General features: G+C 47.5%; 1 protein-coding gene across 1 annotated transcript in view; it reads right to left on the bottom strand.

Annotated features, from left to right (window-relative positions):
• Nucleotides 1-20,470, bottom strand: part of SUSD4 (sushi domain containing 4) — a 137,115-nt gene that overhangs the window by 14,032 nt on the left and 102,613 nt on the right. The window contains exon 5 of the mRNA XM_068538534.1: nucleotides 18,464-18,652. Coding sequence (XP_068394635.1) covers nucleotides 18,464-18,652 — 189 coding nt within the window. The remainder of the gene's footprint in view (nucleotides 1-18,463; nucleotides 18,653-20,470) is intronic.

Genomic DNA, 20,470 nt, shown 5'->3' with positions numbered 1-20,470 from the left:
ACACGGGAAGAATCAAGGATGACCCCCAGATTTCTGCCATTAGGACCCAGGCAGATGGTGATGCCATTCACCACGTCAGGTTTTCGTTTGTTTGTTTTGTGGGAAGGGAGAGGTAGTGAGAGTCTGGGCTGCCAGTGAGACAGTCATCCAAGTATCAATCAGGCAGCAGGAGAAAGTGCCTGGGGTCAGTAAAGAACTCAGGCATCGGGGAGTTCCCTGGTTGCCTAGTGGTCAGGATTCTGGGCTTTCACTGCCATAGCCCAGGTTCAATCGCTGGTCGGGGAACTGAGATCCTGCAAGCCACGCGGTGCAGCAAAAAAAAAAAAAAAAAAAAAATAGAGAAAGAAAGAAAAAGTACTCAGGCATCATGAGCCTAGAGATAAGACTGAAAACCATGAGACCGGGTGAACTCACCTAGGGAGAGAGGGTAGAGAGAAGAGAGGAGGGGTCCCCATCCAAAGGCTGAGAAATCAGTTGAAAGTGTGAAAGAGACTGGCCGAGCAGACTGGGATGGACCAACGAAGCTGACACAGGAAACTGTTCTGAGCAGGGGGGAGTAGTTCCCAGCAAGCTGAGAACGATTGGAAATCACCGGTGACCTTGAGGCAAGCAATTTCAGAAGAGTGGTGAGTGGCCAGTGGAAGAGGGGCAGTGTGGGCTGAGGAGTGGGTGGGGTAGGAAATGTAGACTCAGAGAAGTTTGCTGAAGGAAAGCAGCCAATGGGGCAGCTGGAGGCCCGGGGGATCCTGCCCACCCCCCGCCCCCCAGGAGCCCTGGACCTTGTTTATATGTCCTCTACGGGAGCAAACCAACATGGAGGACAAGGCTGGTGATGCTGGGTGGGAGAAGGAATGCAAGGTCATTATGAAGGTGAAAGGAGCTGTGGTCCTGTGCACATCAGCAGACAGACTGGCCTTTGACAGGAGCAGGAGGAGGCCGGAGGGAAGAACTAGAGCTGGACACAGGGACGAGTGGATCGAAGCCAGGGTGATGGAGATGTGGGGGACTTGCCATCTGTAGGTTCGCACTCTCTGAAGGCAGTATGAGGTGAGGCCCTTGCTCAGGGAGGAGGAGCTTAGAGCTGAGAATTATACATCACTTATCACAGCCCTTCGCCCATTTATATATTTCACTGTGTCCAGAAGAGGAAAGCAAGGTTTAAAAATAGTCTGTGTGCTTCGTGAACATTCACAGAAATTATTTTGTGGGGGACAGAAGAATGTAAAACAGTACCACCTCTAATTATTTTTTTAATCCTTCTGAGCCACGAGCCCAGGTATTTGGATTGCGTGTTTCCATTCTTAGTCTTCCAAAGCTTCATGCGGCCCCCTGGGTGGTCCTCGTGTAGGGAGAAGTTGGCTTTTTAGTCTGTGTGCCCAGATCCAGCCCACAGGGCTGGTGCTGGAGGCTGCTGGCTGCTCCCACAATCCCGTTCCCCTCTTTCTTCTGGGCACAGAGCTGTCTGCATTGCCCAGTGTCCCTTGTTCCTCTGAGTTCTGGTCAGTGAAATGTGAGCAGAAGTGATAAATACTCCTCCAGACCCGATGCACGGAATTCTTCCAAGCTTCTAGAATGAGACAACCTCCCAAGAGGACCTTAGAAGCTGCACCTTGAAAACAGCAGAGGCTCCACTGGCCCCTGAACGACTGGGTGGAGAGGAGGCACCAGCTGACCCACACTCACTAATTCCACTCGTGAAAGTAAACTTCTGTTTTGTTTGAGCCACTGTACATTTTGGGAGCCTCCTCCCAGGAGCGGGTCTACGCTCTACAGTGTGGATCGGCAAAGCACTCGCTTTCCTGTGGTTCACTGCTACCGTGACAGGCACCCACCCTCCCCGCCATGCCAACATCTTACCATCTGAGGAGCATCTTAGTGACTTAAGTCAGTGGTCCTTCGACCCTGCACATCAGCATCACCTGGGGTGGTCTGGGGTGGGGTCCTGGGTGCGGCCAGGTCTTTGAAGCTTCCCAGGGGATTCTCCTAGGTGGTCAGACTTGAGAGCTGGGGAGATGAATCTCCCTCCATTCTCCACCTGCTGGGATGGAGGGCTTACAACATCCAGGGGAGCGAGCGTGAGAAGTAAGTTGCCACGGTTTCTGGTGAGAGTCTTTACCTTCCACGAGGCCCTTCACTGCTGTCCATGGACCATCAGCTTTGGGATCAGCCGGGAGCTTGTTAGAAATGCATAATCTCAAGCCACATCCGAGTCCTACTGAATCAGGAACTTCATTTTAGCAAGATTCCCGGGTGACTCACACACACAGTCCAGTCTGAGAAGCGCCGCCCCAGACCACGACGAAGCTTTGCAGCTGAGCTCAGCGGTGACAAGGAGAGAAAACTCGCTCTTAAGGCCAGAATCTGGCCCTCAGCTGGCCTGGCAGAGCACGGGGAGGTGGTGGGAAAGCCAGCAGGTCTGTGTCTCAAGTCCCAAGGCGTCATCTCAAGACCAGCAGCATGATATCCGAGCCCCTCTCAGGAACCAAGCGCACGGGCGCTGCTCTGTACACGTACAGAACCAGCCAAAACTCTGCCTTCAGGAGTTCTGCTGGCTTCTAATAATTAAACTGCCACTGTCCCCACCGGCTGTCCCCAGGCTGATCCAAGTTTGGGTAATGATTCCAGGAAGCTGCCTGGCACCCTCCATGCCAAAATCACAGCTGCTTCCAAGGCTACGTCCAAAATCTTGCTTTCAGCTCAGGGAAAATCAATAAACATTATACAGCACATAACGTTTTCCACTTTTGTTTTGCTGTAACAACACGGAAGGCCAATAAATGTGTCCACCCAAGGAAGCAAATGATGACAAGGCTGGGCCTTTGCTTATTTCCAGGCCTGATGGAGCAAGGTGTTGACTTGCTTGGAGATGTGCTGACAGATCAAATTTAAGATCAGTATTACCTGGCAGCTCCGAGGGAGGGGCTCTGATCTGTGTTCCATCTTGGAGTCACCACATTAGGGTGTCCCTGAAGGAACACACGATGCATCTGATGACGACTGTGAAACTTCAGTGCAAAAAAAAAAATACGGCTTCACGTAAGAAATCCAAAGTGTGTCTAGTTTTGGAGACACAGTGAAGCCGCAAAGGAGCACACAGGTGAGGGAGCAGGTGTAAAACCGTGATTTACTCTGACACGTGTTTCTGGGTACCAATGAGGTGTCCTTCCTTCTTTGTAGTGACTCAAGCACCAGGGGCTAAGCCCAGTACAGCCTCACTCACCACGATGTGAAAATAAATCACAAGACATCTGTGGTGTCAAAGTGTTCGGATGCCTGTGAACATCTTCTCAAATAGGATTCCCACAGATGGAATGCCTGATGGTAATCGGGGCATCTTAATTTTTTGAAAGGGAGAGAAATCGGGGGCTCAAGATGAAAAAGGTGTGTGTCCCACAAGTTAACACAGAAAGCCCACAGGGAAGGGAGCATTTAGAGCAGGTGTCTCCTGCCTTGCCCTGCAATCAGCAAACCCTTCCCCATGAGAGCATGCTGAATATAAAATGTTGCCGGTGTATTCCAGCAATTCTTAAGTTCCTTCTGAACAAATTGGACCAAGGTGCTACACTGATATTAATGCATAACACATTGATTTTCCGAACTTCAAATTTTTCTCCCGTAAATTTTTTCTTAAATTTCTTGTGCCTTCTCAATCTTATCTGTTAGCAAATCCTAGCAAATGAGGGAATAAATAATTGAGTACTAAGTTCATGATAATGGAAAGCAAGTGGTTATGCTTTATTCCTAGCTGAGTGTGGGTGCATGCGTGTATGTGCATGTGTACACTTATGTGTATGGTCCCATACTGTACATAGAAAATACATAGCTCTGTTTTCTGCTAGCAAAAGTGCTTCTAAGGCTTACACAGTATTCCTTAGTGTTCTGCAAAAACAAAAAAGAAAAAAAAACTTGCTATTCTGTGAAAAGTACCATGCTTTTCTGACATCTGAATGTATTTCAAAACTACTGGCTTAGAAGTCATGGACAATGAAAAAAGGAAAAAGGGGAAAAGTCAGCTAGAAGAGCAGGAAAGGAGAGAGTGTGAGAAAAGCCAGGAAGACATAACATCAGTGGATTAATGGCAGTTGCCTACAGGCAACTTTACATAGTGCAAAGCGCATTTTCTTGGGTTCAAATCTTGGCTCAAACACTTTGGAGCTATGTGACCTTGGGCACTTCATTTAACCTCTTTCTGAGGTAGTTTTAGTTTCCATCACCTGCAAAACAGGAATAGCAACACCCACACTGCAGAGATTTTATAAAAATTAGAAATAATAGCTGTAAATCAAGCACAGTGTCTGACACAAAAATAGATGCCCGATAAACAGATAGCTACTATTATTAGTAACTATATTGTGTATGTATAGTAGCTATATTATGAGGCAATGAGAGAAAACGCAAGCAGAAAGGCCAATGACAACTTTGAACAAGCCCCGACCATGAGAGCAGCATACACGCCACACACTGTTCCACTTCATCCTAACCACAGTTTTGCAGAGCAGGTATTGTTACGGCCTCATGTATACAGAGAAGGGAATCGAGGCTCAAGAAAGTGAAGTTACTTGTCCAAGGTCAAATAAATAGAAGACCGAGGATTTGACCGTAAGTGAGGCTTACTCCGAAGCTATGCTCTCTCACTGAGCCTTGCTGTAGGGTTTTACGTGTGCACAGGCACAAGGGAGTGTAGGCCACCCAAGGACCAGATGTGACAGAATGGGTTTCTTGATCTGCAAAGATGTGGGCTGTGCACAGTGGGGTTAGAGTTTGGAAAAGCCTTGGAGCCTCTCGGGAGAGAAGAAAGGCAAGATGGGGGAACCTGATGGACACAGAGCATTCCTGTTCCACCTGTGGGCATCAGCAGGATGCTGTGGACAGGGCCAGAGGAGAGGCGAGCTTAGGACAGGGCTGTGGGTGGAGCCCAAGGATGCTGGCCAGCTGGGGTTTGGGAAGCTTTGAAGACGGTCCTTTAAACCTGACACAAGAGGTACAAGGAAGACACAAGAAGCATCTGCTTCTTCTTAAGCCAAGGCAAGGGGAGCACGTGGTGTGGGTTGTGCTGTGTTCCCCCAAAAGTTCTGTTGAAGTCCTAACCCCAGGTTACCCGTGAATATGACTTCACTTGGAAATTGGGTGTACTGCAGATGTAAAAGTTAAGATGAGGTCATATTATAGTAGGGTGGGCCCTTGATCCAGTATGATAGGTATCCTTATAATAGGAGAAGAGACACACAGAAGGAAGATAGCCATGTGAAGACACAGACTCATAGGGAAAAAACACCACGTGATGACAGAGGCAGAGACTGGAATGGTGTCGCTGTAAGCCAAGGAATGCCTAGGCCACCTCTAGAAGGAAGGTGAGTCTCTGAAGGAACATGGTCCTGTCAACACTTGGATTTTGGACTTCTAGCCTCCAGAACCATGAGAGAAGACATTAATTTTGTTTTAAGTCACCAGCCCGTGGTACTTTGTTCCAGCAGTGCTGGGAAACCAGTACAGCATGAGTCTACCCTTGGCCTGGGAGGAAGTGGCCAAGCGCTTGGGCCAGGTCCACAGGGAAGCAACCGGCTAGAACAGGAGGGTTTCCTGGCTAATGTCAGAATGTCTCACTGAAATAACTAGACACCAAGATTTCCTCAAAGTGAAGTAAAAAGAAGAATTGTTTTACATGAAAGTGGTTATTTCATGAGCTGTGCTTTAGTGGATGGAGTGGAATAAAGCAATGCAGGAGGACAGCATCCCAGGGCTGGAACCTTAAGAGCTCCTTGGGGAGATTACCATTCTTCTCTTTGGGTAGTGCCGGCAGAAACCACGTTGGGGAGCCTTATGCTTTGGGGACAGTAGAGAGTCACTCACAGTTAACTCCAGGGACCACAGGATCTTTGAAAAGGTCAAGTAGTATGGGAGAGTAAGGGTCCTCTTACACGCAATTTTAGTCATGGTTGTCTATAGAACTCTTAACTTCCTAGCTTCCTATACATTTACTTTTCTTCCCAATTTAAAAAAATTTCCCTTGGAATAAGATATTTATGGCATGAAAATACAGACTGATGTCGGCACAGTTGTTTGCCTGTGATCTCCTGAGCTAAGGACTAGTTTTAAAATCTGAAATCCAGTATAACTGGCTTCTTTAAAATTCCAGCTGTTTCCACCACCTTAATGCCTGGACCTGTTACCTCCCTGCCCATGAGTGGAAGATATGGCGTTAGAAAATGCATTAAGTTCTCATCCATTGAAGAACAAACTGGCCAGCATGTGAGCAAAGTCCTAGACTTTTCGGCAGGAGCCCCAGGTACTGGGAGGAAGAGGAACGATCAGATGAAGGGCCACCTCCGCTAAGCGCTTTGACTTTACAGAAATCTGGGCACAATTTAGAGTCGGGCACCATCTTTTTGCAAAAACAAAACCCCAGACAACAAAACAATCCTCCTGTACAGGAGGAGAAAATGATTGCGAACACAGATATTATGTTACAGGTTCTAACTAAAAAAAAAAAAGAATGATGCAAGACACCAAGATGGACACAGACAGGTGTGACTGTTTTACCTGCCTATCATCCCAGACTTCTAATCACTTTAGGGAAAAAAGGGAGCTCTGGTAACTGCTTGTGAAGAAAAGTGGGGTTGCGGGAATTCCCTGGGACTTTGTGCTTTCACCGCTGAGGGTGCGGGTTCAATTCCTGGTCAGGGAACTAAGATCCCGAAAGCCAAGCAGCTCGGCCAAAAAAAAAAAAAAAAAAAAAAAAAGAAAGAAAGAAAGAAAAAGAAAAGTGGGGCTGGGGGTGGGAACTGGGGAGGAATGACCCCCAAACCACCCTGCGGAATACTTCCTGGTGACTCTCGGTCTGTAAAAGGCAGGGAGTGACTGAAGGGATTTATTACCTTCTGTGTTGCACCTGATTGCAAGAGGTTTTATTACCAAAGTCATCTAACTTTCCAGAGAGGAAAGAGGGAAATAAATCCTGCCTGGAGCAGGGATGGAGAAGATATTCTAGAGTTTAAGAAAAAACACCAAGATTTTCCCTTTTGTACAAGCCATCTATTTCCTGAGCGTGATGAAGTCACCCTCTCGGCATAGCCAGTGGCTCAAACCACTGGCCGCAGCTTTGAAGTTGCTTAGTTGTGCGTTCCTTTCACTGACCTGACATTTAAACATCACAAAATAAAGACCTCTGCTTGCACGCCTGTGAGCTTTTCAAAAATATGAGGAGACTACAAGGCAAAGCAGAAATACATTTTGGTGAGAACCATGAACGCGGTGGCTGAAAGGGATCGGTCCCTTCAGCCCTTGGTCCCACACCCTTGTCCCCTCGAATCCAGCCTGGCCTGCAAAAAAGGGGTGAAAGATCTCAGATCTCTCTGCCATGGAAGGTTTGGAATTCAGACTAATTCAGAACACTGACCCCAGGAGAAGCTTGCGTGTAGGAGTCTCGTTTTATACGAGTGGCTTCCACTGCAGAAAATTTGCAGCATCCCTACTGACACAATCTGACACAGGGTTTCGACAGAGCCAGCATGAGGGGGCTTCCAATTTATTCCGTTTCCGAGGATTCAACCCCACCTCTTTGCCTTGCAACCAGGAGACATTTCCATAAAAACATGAGTGATGGTGCCTGGCTTCAGATCCACTGTGTCCCCCTGGGGCCTGAATCTGCTCCAGGACAGGCTGCCTGCCCGGGTGAGAGCTGAGGGGTAGGGGCCTTGGGAGAAGTTGCGTCCGAGCCCATCTGGTGGGACCCCATCTCTGAACGTGACAGTACATTGGGGGGGGTCGGTTAGTCAAGTCCCCCATTGGTGTTCTCTTCTTTCCTTGATCTGGTGAGAGAAACCAGTCCAGAGCCCTGCCACCTTTGCTCGCCTTTGGTGGGAAAAGGAATCAGTTCTCTTCTTTGATGTCAATGTAAAGTCTCTGCAATTGAATGAGGTTAAAAAAAAAAAAAAAAAGATGATTCTAGGAGAGCTGGAGGGTTGATGGCTACACGTTTCCAAGGAGGTTAAAAGGAAAGCAAGGTGGCAGGCAGAGCTTGCCGAGGGGCTACGGCTGGCAAACAGCAGGCCTGGAGAGAGAGGATGAGGGGGAGTTCAGGGCCATCTATCAGATCAGGAGTCATACAACTCAAGAGAATAAGAGCCTATAATGTAGTAGCCGGGAAGCCCGAGAACTTGGTTCCACTTGAAAAATAGGAACAAGGTCTCTTGGTTTTCTTAGGATTTCTTAGTGTTTCTGGATTCAATATAGAAAAAAAAAAGAAAAGAAAAGAATCATGAAGCTTCTTGATGCCACGGCACAATCTACTCTTGAATACAAGAGAGACGTGTGCCCAAGAAGAGGAAGTGCTACAGCGGCAATTACTTATTGTATAAAGAAAAGAGAGGGGAAAATTAAGCACAGTGATCCCTCAGAAATGCTGCTATGACACGCAGGCGGCTATTTTCTGGTAATCACTCTGCTGTAATATATGAACAGTACATGGAAATAGTATTAGAATAATTTACTATTGCTTGTGAACAATAAATTAACAAGGTTGCTTGCTAGTTTGCATTTTCTTCTAATAAAAAACCCCATGAGGGTCACAGGCAAGGTAGCTGTAATACAAACAGTGCCGGATACAGGAATTTTCATTGCCAGGAAACAACAGGAGAGGATGTGATGCCCTAACACGTGTGCCAAGATGGCAGAAGACATTTTCAGTTCACAACGCGACCTCCACGTTGCTTCAGACAGGGCTTCTCCCTAGCCAACGTCACTGACACATGACAGGGGGACAACCTGAGATTTCCTCTTTTGCAGGCCCAGGGAACACATCTGTCTTCAGGGAACTGAAGAGTCTTTTGTTTTTGAGAGTAAGATGGGGAAATCCCATAAGACTTTGACTGATGGAAGTTGGATGCCTAATGAGGGTTCGAAATTAGCCATCGACTCACATACTTGAAGGCTGGGAGTCTGAAGAGATGGGGGAATTCTGCTGTGACCTGGCAAATCACTTCATTTCTCTGGTCTCAAGTTTCTAAGGAGGCAGAATTAGATGAATGATTTTCATACTTTACAATGGGAAGCTCTTTCTCCAAATAAATCTTAAGTGGGAACACAAGATGCAAGTATGTAAAACAGTGCCATGGGGGGGGGGGCGGTGAGGGCAGCTGGAACAAAGCTACCTTGGACTCTGCTGGCTTCCTAGGGACCCCCTGGGCCTCAGGGCCTTGAGGACAGGACAAAACCACCTGGCCAAGTATTTCCTAGCCTTGCATAATCCTCTTACATTTGGAAGAGAAGGAAAGGGAAGGGTATAGGGTCAGATAAGCAGATAAAGAAGCCCTCTCTCCCTCTTCCCATATAGAGGCCCCACTGCTACACTGAGTAAACAGGAGAGAAAAAAGAACATTCACTGCTCCTTTCTTCATTGTCTGCTGACTCCATTTCATTTGGATTCGGCTGCTGGCAGGATCATGGGTGCGTCTGCAGGAAGCTTGAGAGCCCAGGAGAGGCTGAGGGAGACCCTGGTCCTGGCCAGCTGGTCTCCTCTGAATGCTGGGAGGCCTGGGTGGGTGTGGGTGACAGTGGGTCGCTGCTATTATCACTCCAGTTTTGGTGAGCAGGACTTGAATTCCTAATAGCAATAGCCCCACAGCATTTAGTACATCTCTGGTTGGTACCAGAGTCCTCACTGGGAAGGAGGGAGGGATAGAGGGAAGGAGGGAGAAAGGGAAGGAGTGGAGAAAGGAAGGAGGGAAGGAGGGAGGGAAGGAAGGAAGGAAGGAAGGAAGGAAGGAAGGAAGGAAGGAAGGAAGGAAGGAAGGAAGGAAGTGGGAGAGGGAGGGAGGAAGGGAAAGTTCCCATGTTGTCCAACATTATATGCAGTGCAGCTTGGGCCAAATCATATAGTGTACCCTCCTCCTCCCTCCCTCTAAAATCTCTTACATGATAAAAATCCAGGTTCTAGGGAACATCAGCAGAGAAAAAAGTGGCCCACGGGCAGCTGAGCAGATTATTCAGAAGGCAGGGACCTGGCCTCTCTCGCAGGAGCCAGCAGGGGCAGGAGAAGAAGCACAGCTGGGGAGTCAGGTCAGGGCTGACTGAATCTTTTGTATCTTTTGAATCCTGGCTCTGCAATTTACTCCCCGAGGCCATGTTACCAGCCTGCTGACTGTCAGTGAAGAGGGGCATAATAATACCTGGAGTTGTTTTAAAGCTAAAAAAAGATAAGTGAAGTGGCTGGTGCCAAGATGACCCCCAACAAACATCTATTTCCTCTCCCTGCCAGTTGCCTACTGGTGATGAAGGCTCATGGGTTGACTGAATACGAGCCTCCGGGAAACTGTCAGCAGTCGTCCAGGGGAGAAACTCTCCCAGCATTCCAGGCTTTTGCTTTGCTCCCAGAGCCAGCGGAGGGCAGGGTGGCCCCTCTGGATCGGTGCGTTCTGGTTCAGAGCAGAGTCAAGGAGCGTGGCGGCTAGGAAAGAGCCTCAGAAATCAGCTCTTCCCACTCCCTCCCTTCCCATCCAACGAAATGGACTCTCTGCAAGCAGCAGAGCTAGGATTAGAGCCCAGGCCCTAATCTCCAGCAGGTACTCTGGGTCCTAGGAGTGCCTGGAAGAGCAGTGTGGGTAGAAAGTGTGGGCTCAGGGGGCCCCCTGCTGCACCGCTTGTGAGCAGGGTGGCCTTGGGAAAGGGGGGAGACTCTCTGAGCCTCAGTTTCCTCATCTGCCGTTGGCACCACCCTTAGTTCTCATGACGCTCATTAGGATGAGAGATCACGTGCTAAAGGTGCCTCCACAGGGCCTGGCATGGAGCAGGCATCCACAAACAGTCAAAGGAGTCAAAGGAGGCTTTAGTTACAATAGCTACACATTGATGAGTACATATACCATGTGCCAGGGGAATGCAGGGAGGAACAAGGTGCTTTCTGCCTTGGAGTTGCTCCTAAGAAGATAAACTTCTGATCTGCTTCTCCCTGTTCAAGAATCTAAGTGAGGAAGGCAGAGAAGATGAGTGGCCTGGGCCCCCCACGTTGAGGCAGTCCAGTGGTGCCAGAGCCGGGGTACAGGGGTGGGCACCTCGCTGGCACTCCCAGACCCCGAGACCTCGCACAAATCCACTCATCTCCAGCACTGCTGATTCATTTCTGCAAAGGGAGTGCCAGGGTGCAGTGCGTAGGGTGGGGGAAAGGTAAACCGGTGATGTCTAAGGCTTTCTAAGCTCTGAATTCTATGATCAATGGTCCCAAATCAGCACCAATAAATCCCGCTGTGACTTGGTTCTGTCATTTCCCTTGATTGACTTAAGATTCAATACAGAAGCTTCCAGCTAATTAAGAGGTCCAGTAGGCCACTTTGTGGTCGAGGATGGCTGGGCAGGAAGGCGCGAGAGACCTGACGGTCCTTTGCTTGTCTGGTGAGACGTGGCAGCAGGAGGGACACAGCTCCACGGGAGCATGTCTGACTCTGGTTTAGGGGATGACACGGCGACACGTGACCTCACCACGGACAATAATTTACAACAACCTTCCTCGGACCAGGCCTGGACTCCTTTCTGTGCTTCGTATTTTCCTTTTGTAAAATGGGAACCACCTTGGCACAAGGTGGGCCGTGATTATTCCTTTGAGTGTTATCTGCTGAGGATAAGACGCAAGGCAGGTCTTTTCTGAGGAGGCCCGGGTTCTTCCTCTCTCTTTCTTGTTCCTACACAGGATTCATTTAAAGTCCCGAGGCGCTTCTGCGCGGAAGGCAGGGCTCCCGGAGAGAGATCCCTGCCGGCGCCTCTGCCTCCGGGCGCCTCTTGTACTAGAAACGAGTTTTGACTCGGGAACAAAGCACACTGAAAAGGCCTCTCAGGAACTGGGAATCCACCCCGTCCAAACTGGCTTTGAGTTTTGATCCCAAGTTGGAACCTTTCAAGTAATTTCACATTTGATCGAACAGGGTTTTTTAATTTCTTGTTTTTCCTTCTTTTCTTATATAAGGATGCAGACCTAAAAGGACCCCTGGGCACTCGTAGGTTCTTAGGAAATCTCGCTGCTGCCTTTCCTTGTAATTGCATCTGAAACTGATTAAGCGTCCATCTCTGACCACGTGAGCAGTGAAATGGATGGGAAGGGGCGGGGCGCTGGGAATTACTTCGGGCATTCTGAGTTTGGGGACTGTCTGGATTTAAAAACAAAACGTCTTGGATATTCAGCTTCTAATGAGGTCAGGTTTGCTTGTTCCTGGGAGAAATGCCAGCCATGACGCTGAGAAAGTCTGTTGAAAGGTCAGCATTGGGGAAGCCCCCGCCTAAGTCACGGCAAATGAAACCGTAGGCCCCTACGGTTCCTGGAGCGATTTATTTCTCTGTTTGGGAAAAACAAACACACAAGCACAACAAACTCTCCTGGGCCCCGGGGTCCACGCTCATGGTCCTCCGGGGAAGCCTGTGTTCCCGCTGCCTTCGGAGTGGAGCCCAGGCACCACGCGGCAGACAATCCAACACAGCAAAAAGTGGCTCACCCTGCCCAGTTCCTTCAAAACCATAGAGACCCCCTTGGGAGCCCCTTCCAGGCGGCCTCAGAGTAGGTGACAATCTTCTCTACCACCAAAGGCCCTGAAAACTTAGAAATGGAATATTCGGAACCGAGCCCCACCTGTGTAGAGTGAACTTTCAGAAACTGCACGTGGGATGGGTGAGCCCAGCGGGCAGAGACCTCGTGTCACTAGTTTGCCTCTGTAGCCTCTGTGCCTTGCAAAATACTTGGCATACGAACATAAAAATTTTTACTGAATGCATACATGAATCTCACAGGCATTTATTTAAAATAGCATATACCACTGATTTGGGTGTCTTTCTTTTCAAACTCTAATCTCACGAAATGTTTGACTGGTCCTTTCTAGATCTGATCCCATCTTTTTCCCCAGAGGCTATTGAAAGAAGGACTTTTGGTTAAAGGATCCAGCCCTCTAATTTCATGGTTGGGAAACAGAGGAATCTTTAAGTGGGGAGGTCACAACCAGGGACTGAAGACTCCAAGTTTGGGCGTCAACCATCTGTCCTCCCAGCCCTTGCTACCTGCCTCAAAGATGCAGTCATGTGAACTCTGCTGTCGTTAACCTGCTCCCAGGAATTCCTGTCAACAGATACCCAGCACCCGTGTTACTACTTCCACGACATTTGAAAACTTGAATGTGAACGGAGTGTTCCGATACTTAAGGCTTTTGGATGGTTCCTCCCCATGCAGACAAAGAGCCCTTTTCTGCAGCCACCTGTAGCCAACATCCCTTGCAGCCCTAACATCACAGTGTCTATGGGATTCTGGGGAGTTAGTACCACTTCCTAGACATGTGTCTTTGCAGCCTTGCCTGTAACCGTGTTGCATGCTTGGTTCGTTTGCCTATTTTTATGCCCCTCAATATCCTCCTATATTCCACCTTCAAACCATTGGGCCGGCACTCCTCACACACACTAAGGCATGTTGCCTTGGCTACTGAGCTCTACAGAGCTTCAAAATGTACAGTCCTTCCAAATGAGTAAGATGTTTAGACTCTTTCTCTTTTCCCAAAGCCCAAGCAGAGACAAAAAACACACTTCTGTTTGGCCTTCAGGGAAAAGAAACAAAAACTCATAGATCCCCAGACAGAAATTTTCATTTTACAATTGCGATACCACCTACCAGAACTTTCCTTTCACTCTTTCCAAATGCAGAAGCACGCACGTGCCCTTTGGTTAAGGTAGCTGTGGGCATACGCGGTGCAGTCTGTGATGACGCTAGTCTCTAGGTAACGGGATTTGTCATCTTGTTCTCCCCATTAGACTGTAAGGTCTTCAAAGTAAAGAATGATGTCCTTTTCTTTCTCTGTAATTCCCCAGAGCTCAACTCGGTGTCACTCTGTGCCTACCAGGTGTCCAATAAACACTGCTGACAATGTAAACAGAGTTCTTAGCACTTACAAATGAGAAAATGCCCACATTCACTGTCAAAGGTTTTTGTTTTTTTTTTTTTAAAGATTTCTTGGATTCAATGCGTGTGTGTGTATGTGTGTGTGTGTATGAAAGAGAGAGAAATGAAAGCCTCAGAGATGAAGACGACCTGAGAATGGAAAACATGAAGACACATAGAGATAAAGAAAAGCACGCAGACCCACAGCGAGAAAGACCAGCACATAGAAACCCATGAGGCTCCCTCCAGGCTCAAATTTATACATTCACGTATTTTTAAATGACGTGGCCGACATTGTGGTCCAAGATTTTGTGATTTCAGGTGTTTTACCCCACACAACCCGGCTGTGGGAAAACAGACAGGAGACGGGTGTCATTACCACTCAGCAAGCCAGGTGCCACGGCCCCAGGCCTTTGAAACACGTCACCCACACCTTCCTACTGGGCCTGAGAATTCTTGCCACCTTTGGTGAAGCTGCCAGAGTTTTTCCTTCCAAATTATAAAGTCCTTCATGAAGCCAGGCCTCAGTTAAGGGACTGTTGACATTGAGTGTGACCGCTGCCACTCAACACTGGCGCCAGCAAAGCCTGCTCCTTGCCACTAGGGAGAGGAGACACCACACGTAGTGGAAGAAGCCACGGCCAAGGGTTGGCAGTGTGGACAAGTCACGCCACCCTTCAAGGTGTCAGTCGCCCGGTCTGCGAGAGGAGACACAATCCCTGCGCAGCCCAGGGGCTGAAGTGAGGCTCTGCTGTAACGGGGTGACTCGTGGGCACGTGCGGGGCAGCGGGGAGTGCTCTCTGCCGCCCGGACTCACGGCCCCCTGCAGCCGGGATTTCTACAGGGCGGAGAACTGGACTAGGAGAACAAATCCCTGCCTGTGTGATAACTGTTTTAAATTTTTCGATGCTTTAAAAAAATGGCTATAAAAATATCAAATTGTAAAGAAATCAGAACAAATTAGATAACGCGTAATTACATAACGCACCTTAGTGATGAAGAGCACGAGCTTCCAAGTGGCAAAGACCCTTGTTCGAGTCCCCACTCCCCCACTTACTAACTGTGCGACCTTGGGTGAGTTACTGAATCTTCAGAAACCTGGGCTTGCTCAGCAGTAACATGGGGTTAAAAATAGTACTTGTCTGGGACTTCCCCGGTGGTCCAGTGGCTAAGACTCTGCACTCCCGATGCAGGGGGCCTGGGTTTGATCCCTGGTCAGGGAACTAGATCCCACATGCCGCAACTAAGAGTTCGCATGCCACAACTAAAAAAAAAAAAAGATCCCGTGTGCCACAACTAAGACCCGGCGCAGCCAAATAAATATAAAAAAAAAAATAGTACCTGTCTCACAGAGGCAATAGGAGGACTAAATGAGATACTTTGTCAAACATTCTGCTACATAGTAAGCTCTCAAGATTACTGGCAATCATTATTATTGTTCAGTACTTCCTCCCATTATCTGGGATTCATCTTATACAAACACAGTTAAAAGTACGCAAGTAACCAAAATCTCCTCTGAACAACCAAAACGGTGTTGCAATGTAAATGCGTAAAAGCCTGGGTATTTTGTTCACACAGTCATGTCCAGATTCTCATTTAGTGTGACTCTGTACACAAGTCTAAGAGCAATAATAATGATGGACACTTGATCGACCACCTACTGTGCACCCAGCACTTCACTAAATGTGTTACACTTGTTATCACACTGGATCCCCCACAGTCCCACAGGTACAATCATCTCCCGCATTCTAAAGATGAGGAAGTAGAGGCTGATAGAAGCTAAGTGACTTGCCCCGGGTCAAACTGATTAAGTAGGAGACTCAGGATGTAACTCAGCCAGTCTCATGCCAACCCACACTCTAATCAATACCCTACAGCGCCTCCATGACCATCCTGGTGATCCCATCTCCCGGCTCGTGGCAGGTTAGAAAAAAGAGCTCGAGGGGTGGAGGGAACTGAAGTGACAGGCACAGCGACATGTGATGGACTGACGGATTAATAGGGAGACAGGAAAGGGAAGGGGATAAAAAGCTCACAGAGAAAGGCTTCCACGGCCCAGCTGTCCAGACCCAGTCATATCAGGGGTCAGAACGCCCTAATATATATTCAAAGCCCCCGAGAGCGTCATGATTCCACAGCACAGTGTGATAATTTTCACTCTGCCATCAAGAAAAATCAAATTGTGTGCTCAGCAAGACAGAAAACAAAATGAGGGGATGGGGGACCGTGGGTGATATATTAAAGGGGTGGGTAGATTCCGTCGGGACAGGGCATCTACGTTGAATACCCTTTGACCAATTTGCATAAATAAGGCACCGCCTTTGAAAAAGATGATACACTATTCAAGTAAGAGTTAAGGAAATACCAACACCCAGGTGCATCTGGATACTTTTTGTTCGTGGATCCTTACCTTGTATTTTAACCCAGCTTCTATCAAGTCTTGAGACAAAAAACCCTTTAGTCCTCTCTGCCTCTCTCAGTTTAGAATCATGTCTTTGGTGTCTTTAGCCAGGGTAGCATTTAAGGGTCTCACAAACTAATTGCATCAGGTAATTGAAAGGAACATGTATTGAAAATAAGGGTCTCACAAACTAATTGCATCAGGGTCTCACAAACTAATTGCATCAGGTAATTGAAAGGAACATGTAGTGAAAATAAGGATGTAAAGATTATTTTTTTAAAAATGGAGGAAAAAAGGTATTAGGTGGCCTTCTTGTCACAGGCAGCTGTCACCTGGACTTTTAGTGTCCCCTTCGGGCACAGGCCAGGCTGGCAGAGAAAAAGGGACTTGTGTTAAATCACGAGACTCGTTTCCAATCAGAAGCCAGTCACGGCTTCCTGTTCATAACCTTAGCTCACTGCCCCTTAAAGTGAGATTTTGTTTTATGCCTATTCACATTATATTCCCTAAGCTCCAGAAAAACTGCTTTCAAAGTCTCAAAATGAAGCTTAGACTATGATGGCTTGAAAGGCATTTGAACCGAATTTGAAAAGATTTGAAAATAGCATTTTAAATTGATATAATTGTAACATGATACCTTTAACAGGTTCTCTAGTTCTGGTTATCTGAGCAGGGAGAAACCTCCAGGAACCAGAAAAGCCCCCATTCACCAGCAGCCCACACTCACCACGCTGGCCAGCGGTGTCCAGAGGGCAGAAAAGCTGTTCCCAGTGGAAATAGAGGGGATACCCTTATCCCTCTAGGCTAGGGTTGCCAGATGTGGCAAATGAAAATACAGGACACTGAGTTATAGTTGAAGTTCGGATAAGCAAAGAATACTTGTTGACCATGAGTAAGTCCCATCCAATATTTAGGACATGTTCACATTAAAAAAGTATTTGCTATTTATCTGAGATTCAGATTTAACTGGGTGTCCTGTATTTTATCTCTCTCTACTGTGGGCTCTGACCCCCTAGGAGATTCAGGATGGGTGGGAAGTCGGGGCGAGTGGGGGTTCCGCTTACCAGCCTAGGAGAAGAGCACCACTGATGGCCCCGGCTGGCATTCTCTCTCCTTCAAGCACCAGGCTCCCCTCCCTTCCACCCCTTCCTCCTTTCTCTCTAAGGAGGCTCCATGGCTCCAGCCATTCCATGGTCTTCCTTAGGAGACACCTCTGATCCCTCTGGCTGTCACCCCCCATAACACACCTCCTAACCCGACCTCGTCCCACACTGAGGTGCACGCGCGGAGGCAGACGGTGCTTGTTAGAACTTGTTTGTTTCTACGTTCTATTGTGTCTTGATTTGTTTCCCAAGAAAAGCTGCAGATGGGCTTTGGAGGGGCTCTTGATTGGAGATTTCCTTTCATTTTTTTCTTTCCCCATATAGACCCCCCCTCCCGCCCACTGTATTCAGATGCCAAGAAGTAAATCGGTGTTTGTTCCCTGCGATGATAATTTCAAGACCTGAATTAAAGTGAGGGCTGAGCCAGCATGCCCAGCTTGCCTAGGAGAAGTTTCTATAGACTCTATACCCACAGACACTGGCCTGACTCCAGCAGTGGATGCTCTGACCACCTCCCACCCCGACCATTTCATACTACTGATTAGTGGTCTTTAGTGAACCACACTCAAAAATAATCACATACATTTAACGAAAACAAGGAGGAAAGATCTCTTGGTTTCAGGCTTCCAAGTGTGTGCTTGCAGCAAAACATTTAGAGCCAAGCCATAAAATGAATGGAAATAGGAGGAAACACTGACACAACAATAAAACAAGGGGTGAGATTAATGATGCCATAATACAATCTGTTTTCATTTGGTGCAGAGAAAATTAATTTTTGAAGACATTTCATTTAACTTTGCAATATTTTGCAGTGTAACCTTTGACGCTTGAAACTTTTCTCTTTCATCCCCTTTAAGCCTGAGAATGGGGGAAGCCAGTTTTATGTCTGGTTGTTAAGTATTGCTTCATGGCAGATGACCAGGCTTGCTGCCTCTGCAAGCAATGTGTACTCAGGGAACGGAAGTTATTGCTGACCATAATTCTCAGCTCTTTACCGCCTATTGAAACATCCACTTTAATAAGCCAAAATTCAACTTCCAAAAGAATAAGATGTGATACCTTCCAGAGCAAGGCACCGGGGTGGGCTGGACGACCAGATAAGGTTGTGTAAGCACTCAAGATACTCCGACCCCTCGAGTTTGAATCCAGGAAAGCAGTGATAGGAGATCACAGTTCCCACTGGGAAGGAGGTCTGGAACTCGGAGATGTTCACATAGCCATTAGAAGAGGCGAGCGGTCTCAGGCAGCCTGCGACGTGGGAAAAAAAAAGGGAAGTGTCTCACGTGGTCATCTTTGTACACCTGAAAGACAAAGCACTATATGTCTTTCGGTTTCCCCCGCTGTAAACGTGGCATGGCCTCCGAGGACTGCACACCTTGGTCTTAAATGCTCAGACCTCCTTATCTACGTACCTATTCTATTTCTAAAGCAGGTATTTGCTTTTATAGTTGCAAGTGGCATCGAGAGGGTGACACGAGTAGGGAAGTAGTAACGGGAGGTGGAGCTGAGGGTCGGGACACCCCTAGCCGGTGGTTCCAGCCCTGACTGCATGTTAGAACCACCTGAGGAAATTTTTAAATTAATTTATTTTTCATTGAAGTATAGTTGATTTACAATGTTGTGCTAATTTCTGCTGTACAGTAAAGTGATTCAGTTATACATATATATACATACATTCTTTTTTATATTCTTTTCCATTATGGTTTATCACAGGATACTGAATATAGTTCCCAGTGTGATACAGTAGGACCTTGTTGTTTATCCATTCTGTATATAATAGCTTACATCTGCTAATCCCAACCTCCCACTCCCTCCTTCCCCCAACCCCCTCTCCCTTGGCAACCACAAGTCTGTTCTCTATGTCCATTTCTGTTTCATAGATAGGTTCATGTGTGTCATATTTTAGATTTCACATATAAGTGATATAATATGGTATTTGTCTTTCTCTGTCTGACTTACTTCATTTAGTATGATAATCTCTAGTTGCATCCATGTTGCTGCAAATGGCATTATTTCGTTCTTTTTTATGGCTGAGTAGTACTCCATTGTATATATGTACCACATCTTCTTTATCCATTCTTCTGTTGATGGACATTTAGGTTGTTTCTATGTCTTGGCTATTGTAAACAGTGCTGCTATGAACATTGGGGTGCATGGATCTTTTTGAATTAAAGTTTTGTCCGGATAGATGCATGGGGGGGGAATTGCTAGGTCATATGTTAATTCTATTTTTAGTGTTTTGAGGAACCTCCATACTGTTTTCCACAGTGGCCCCACCTACTTGCCTTCCCACCAACAGTGTAGGAGGGCTCCCTTTTCACCTGAGGAAATTTTTAAAAACACCAATGCCCAGCCCTGTGCCCAGGTCAGTATCCAGCCTGGGCACCCCTATCTCTTTTAAAGCTGCCCACGTAATCTTAAAGTGCCATCAGGGCTGAGAACCACTGAGGTGCCACAGAGGAAAGAGAGACTATTTCCTGTTTCAGCAGTGGTGGTGGGCAGCTTGAGAAGGTTAGGATGCAAACTGGGTCCCATGGCAGCAGATAATGGAAGACACCTGTCTGACGTAGTGCAATGAAAGTTTTGAAAATCCCATTGTGTTTTAGGTGAAATAGGAAAGTAACATGTAACGCAGTGGTTCTCAAACTTGAGAATAACCCAGAGAGGGCTTGTAGGACAGACTGCTGGCCCACCCACCCAGAACTTCTGGTTCAGTGGGTCCGTGTAGAGCTCAAGGATTTGCACTGCTGCAGGTTTCTGGGTGCTGTTGCCGTGGCACCAGGCTTTGAGCAGACGTGCTGTAGCAAGTTTGTGCACCATGCACAGAATTCTGTGTGCCATCTGAGTGAGCATGAGACCTGGATCCCTGCTTCTGTAAAACAGTAGCTGCCTTTTGTCGTGAAGCCTGTGCAGCCCAGTGGAACATTCCCAGTGGCACAGCAGCCCACTTGGTGTGGCATCTGCTGTGATCAGTGAATTTCTTATTGGCTTCAGCAGCTTCACTGGAGGGAATAATGACCCTGCAGAGCTGTGCTCTTCCCGGGGAGAACTAATTGTGTGTGTAGT

This window comes from Eschrichtius robustus, chromosome 3 (genome assembly GCF_028021215.1).
Source record: "Eschrichtius robustus isolate mEscRob2 chromosome 3, mEscRob2.pri, whole genome shotgun sequence".
Taxonomy (NCBI): Eukaryota; Metazoa; Chordata; class Mammalia; order Artiodactyla; family Eschrichtiidae; genus Eschrichtius; species Eschrichtius robustus.
Note: the sequence above shows the minus strand (reverse complement) of the source record. Positions and strands in the feature narration are given on the sequence as shown.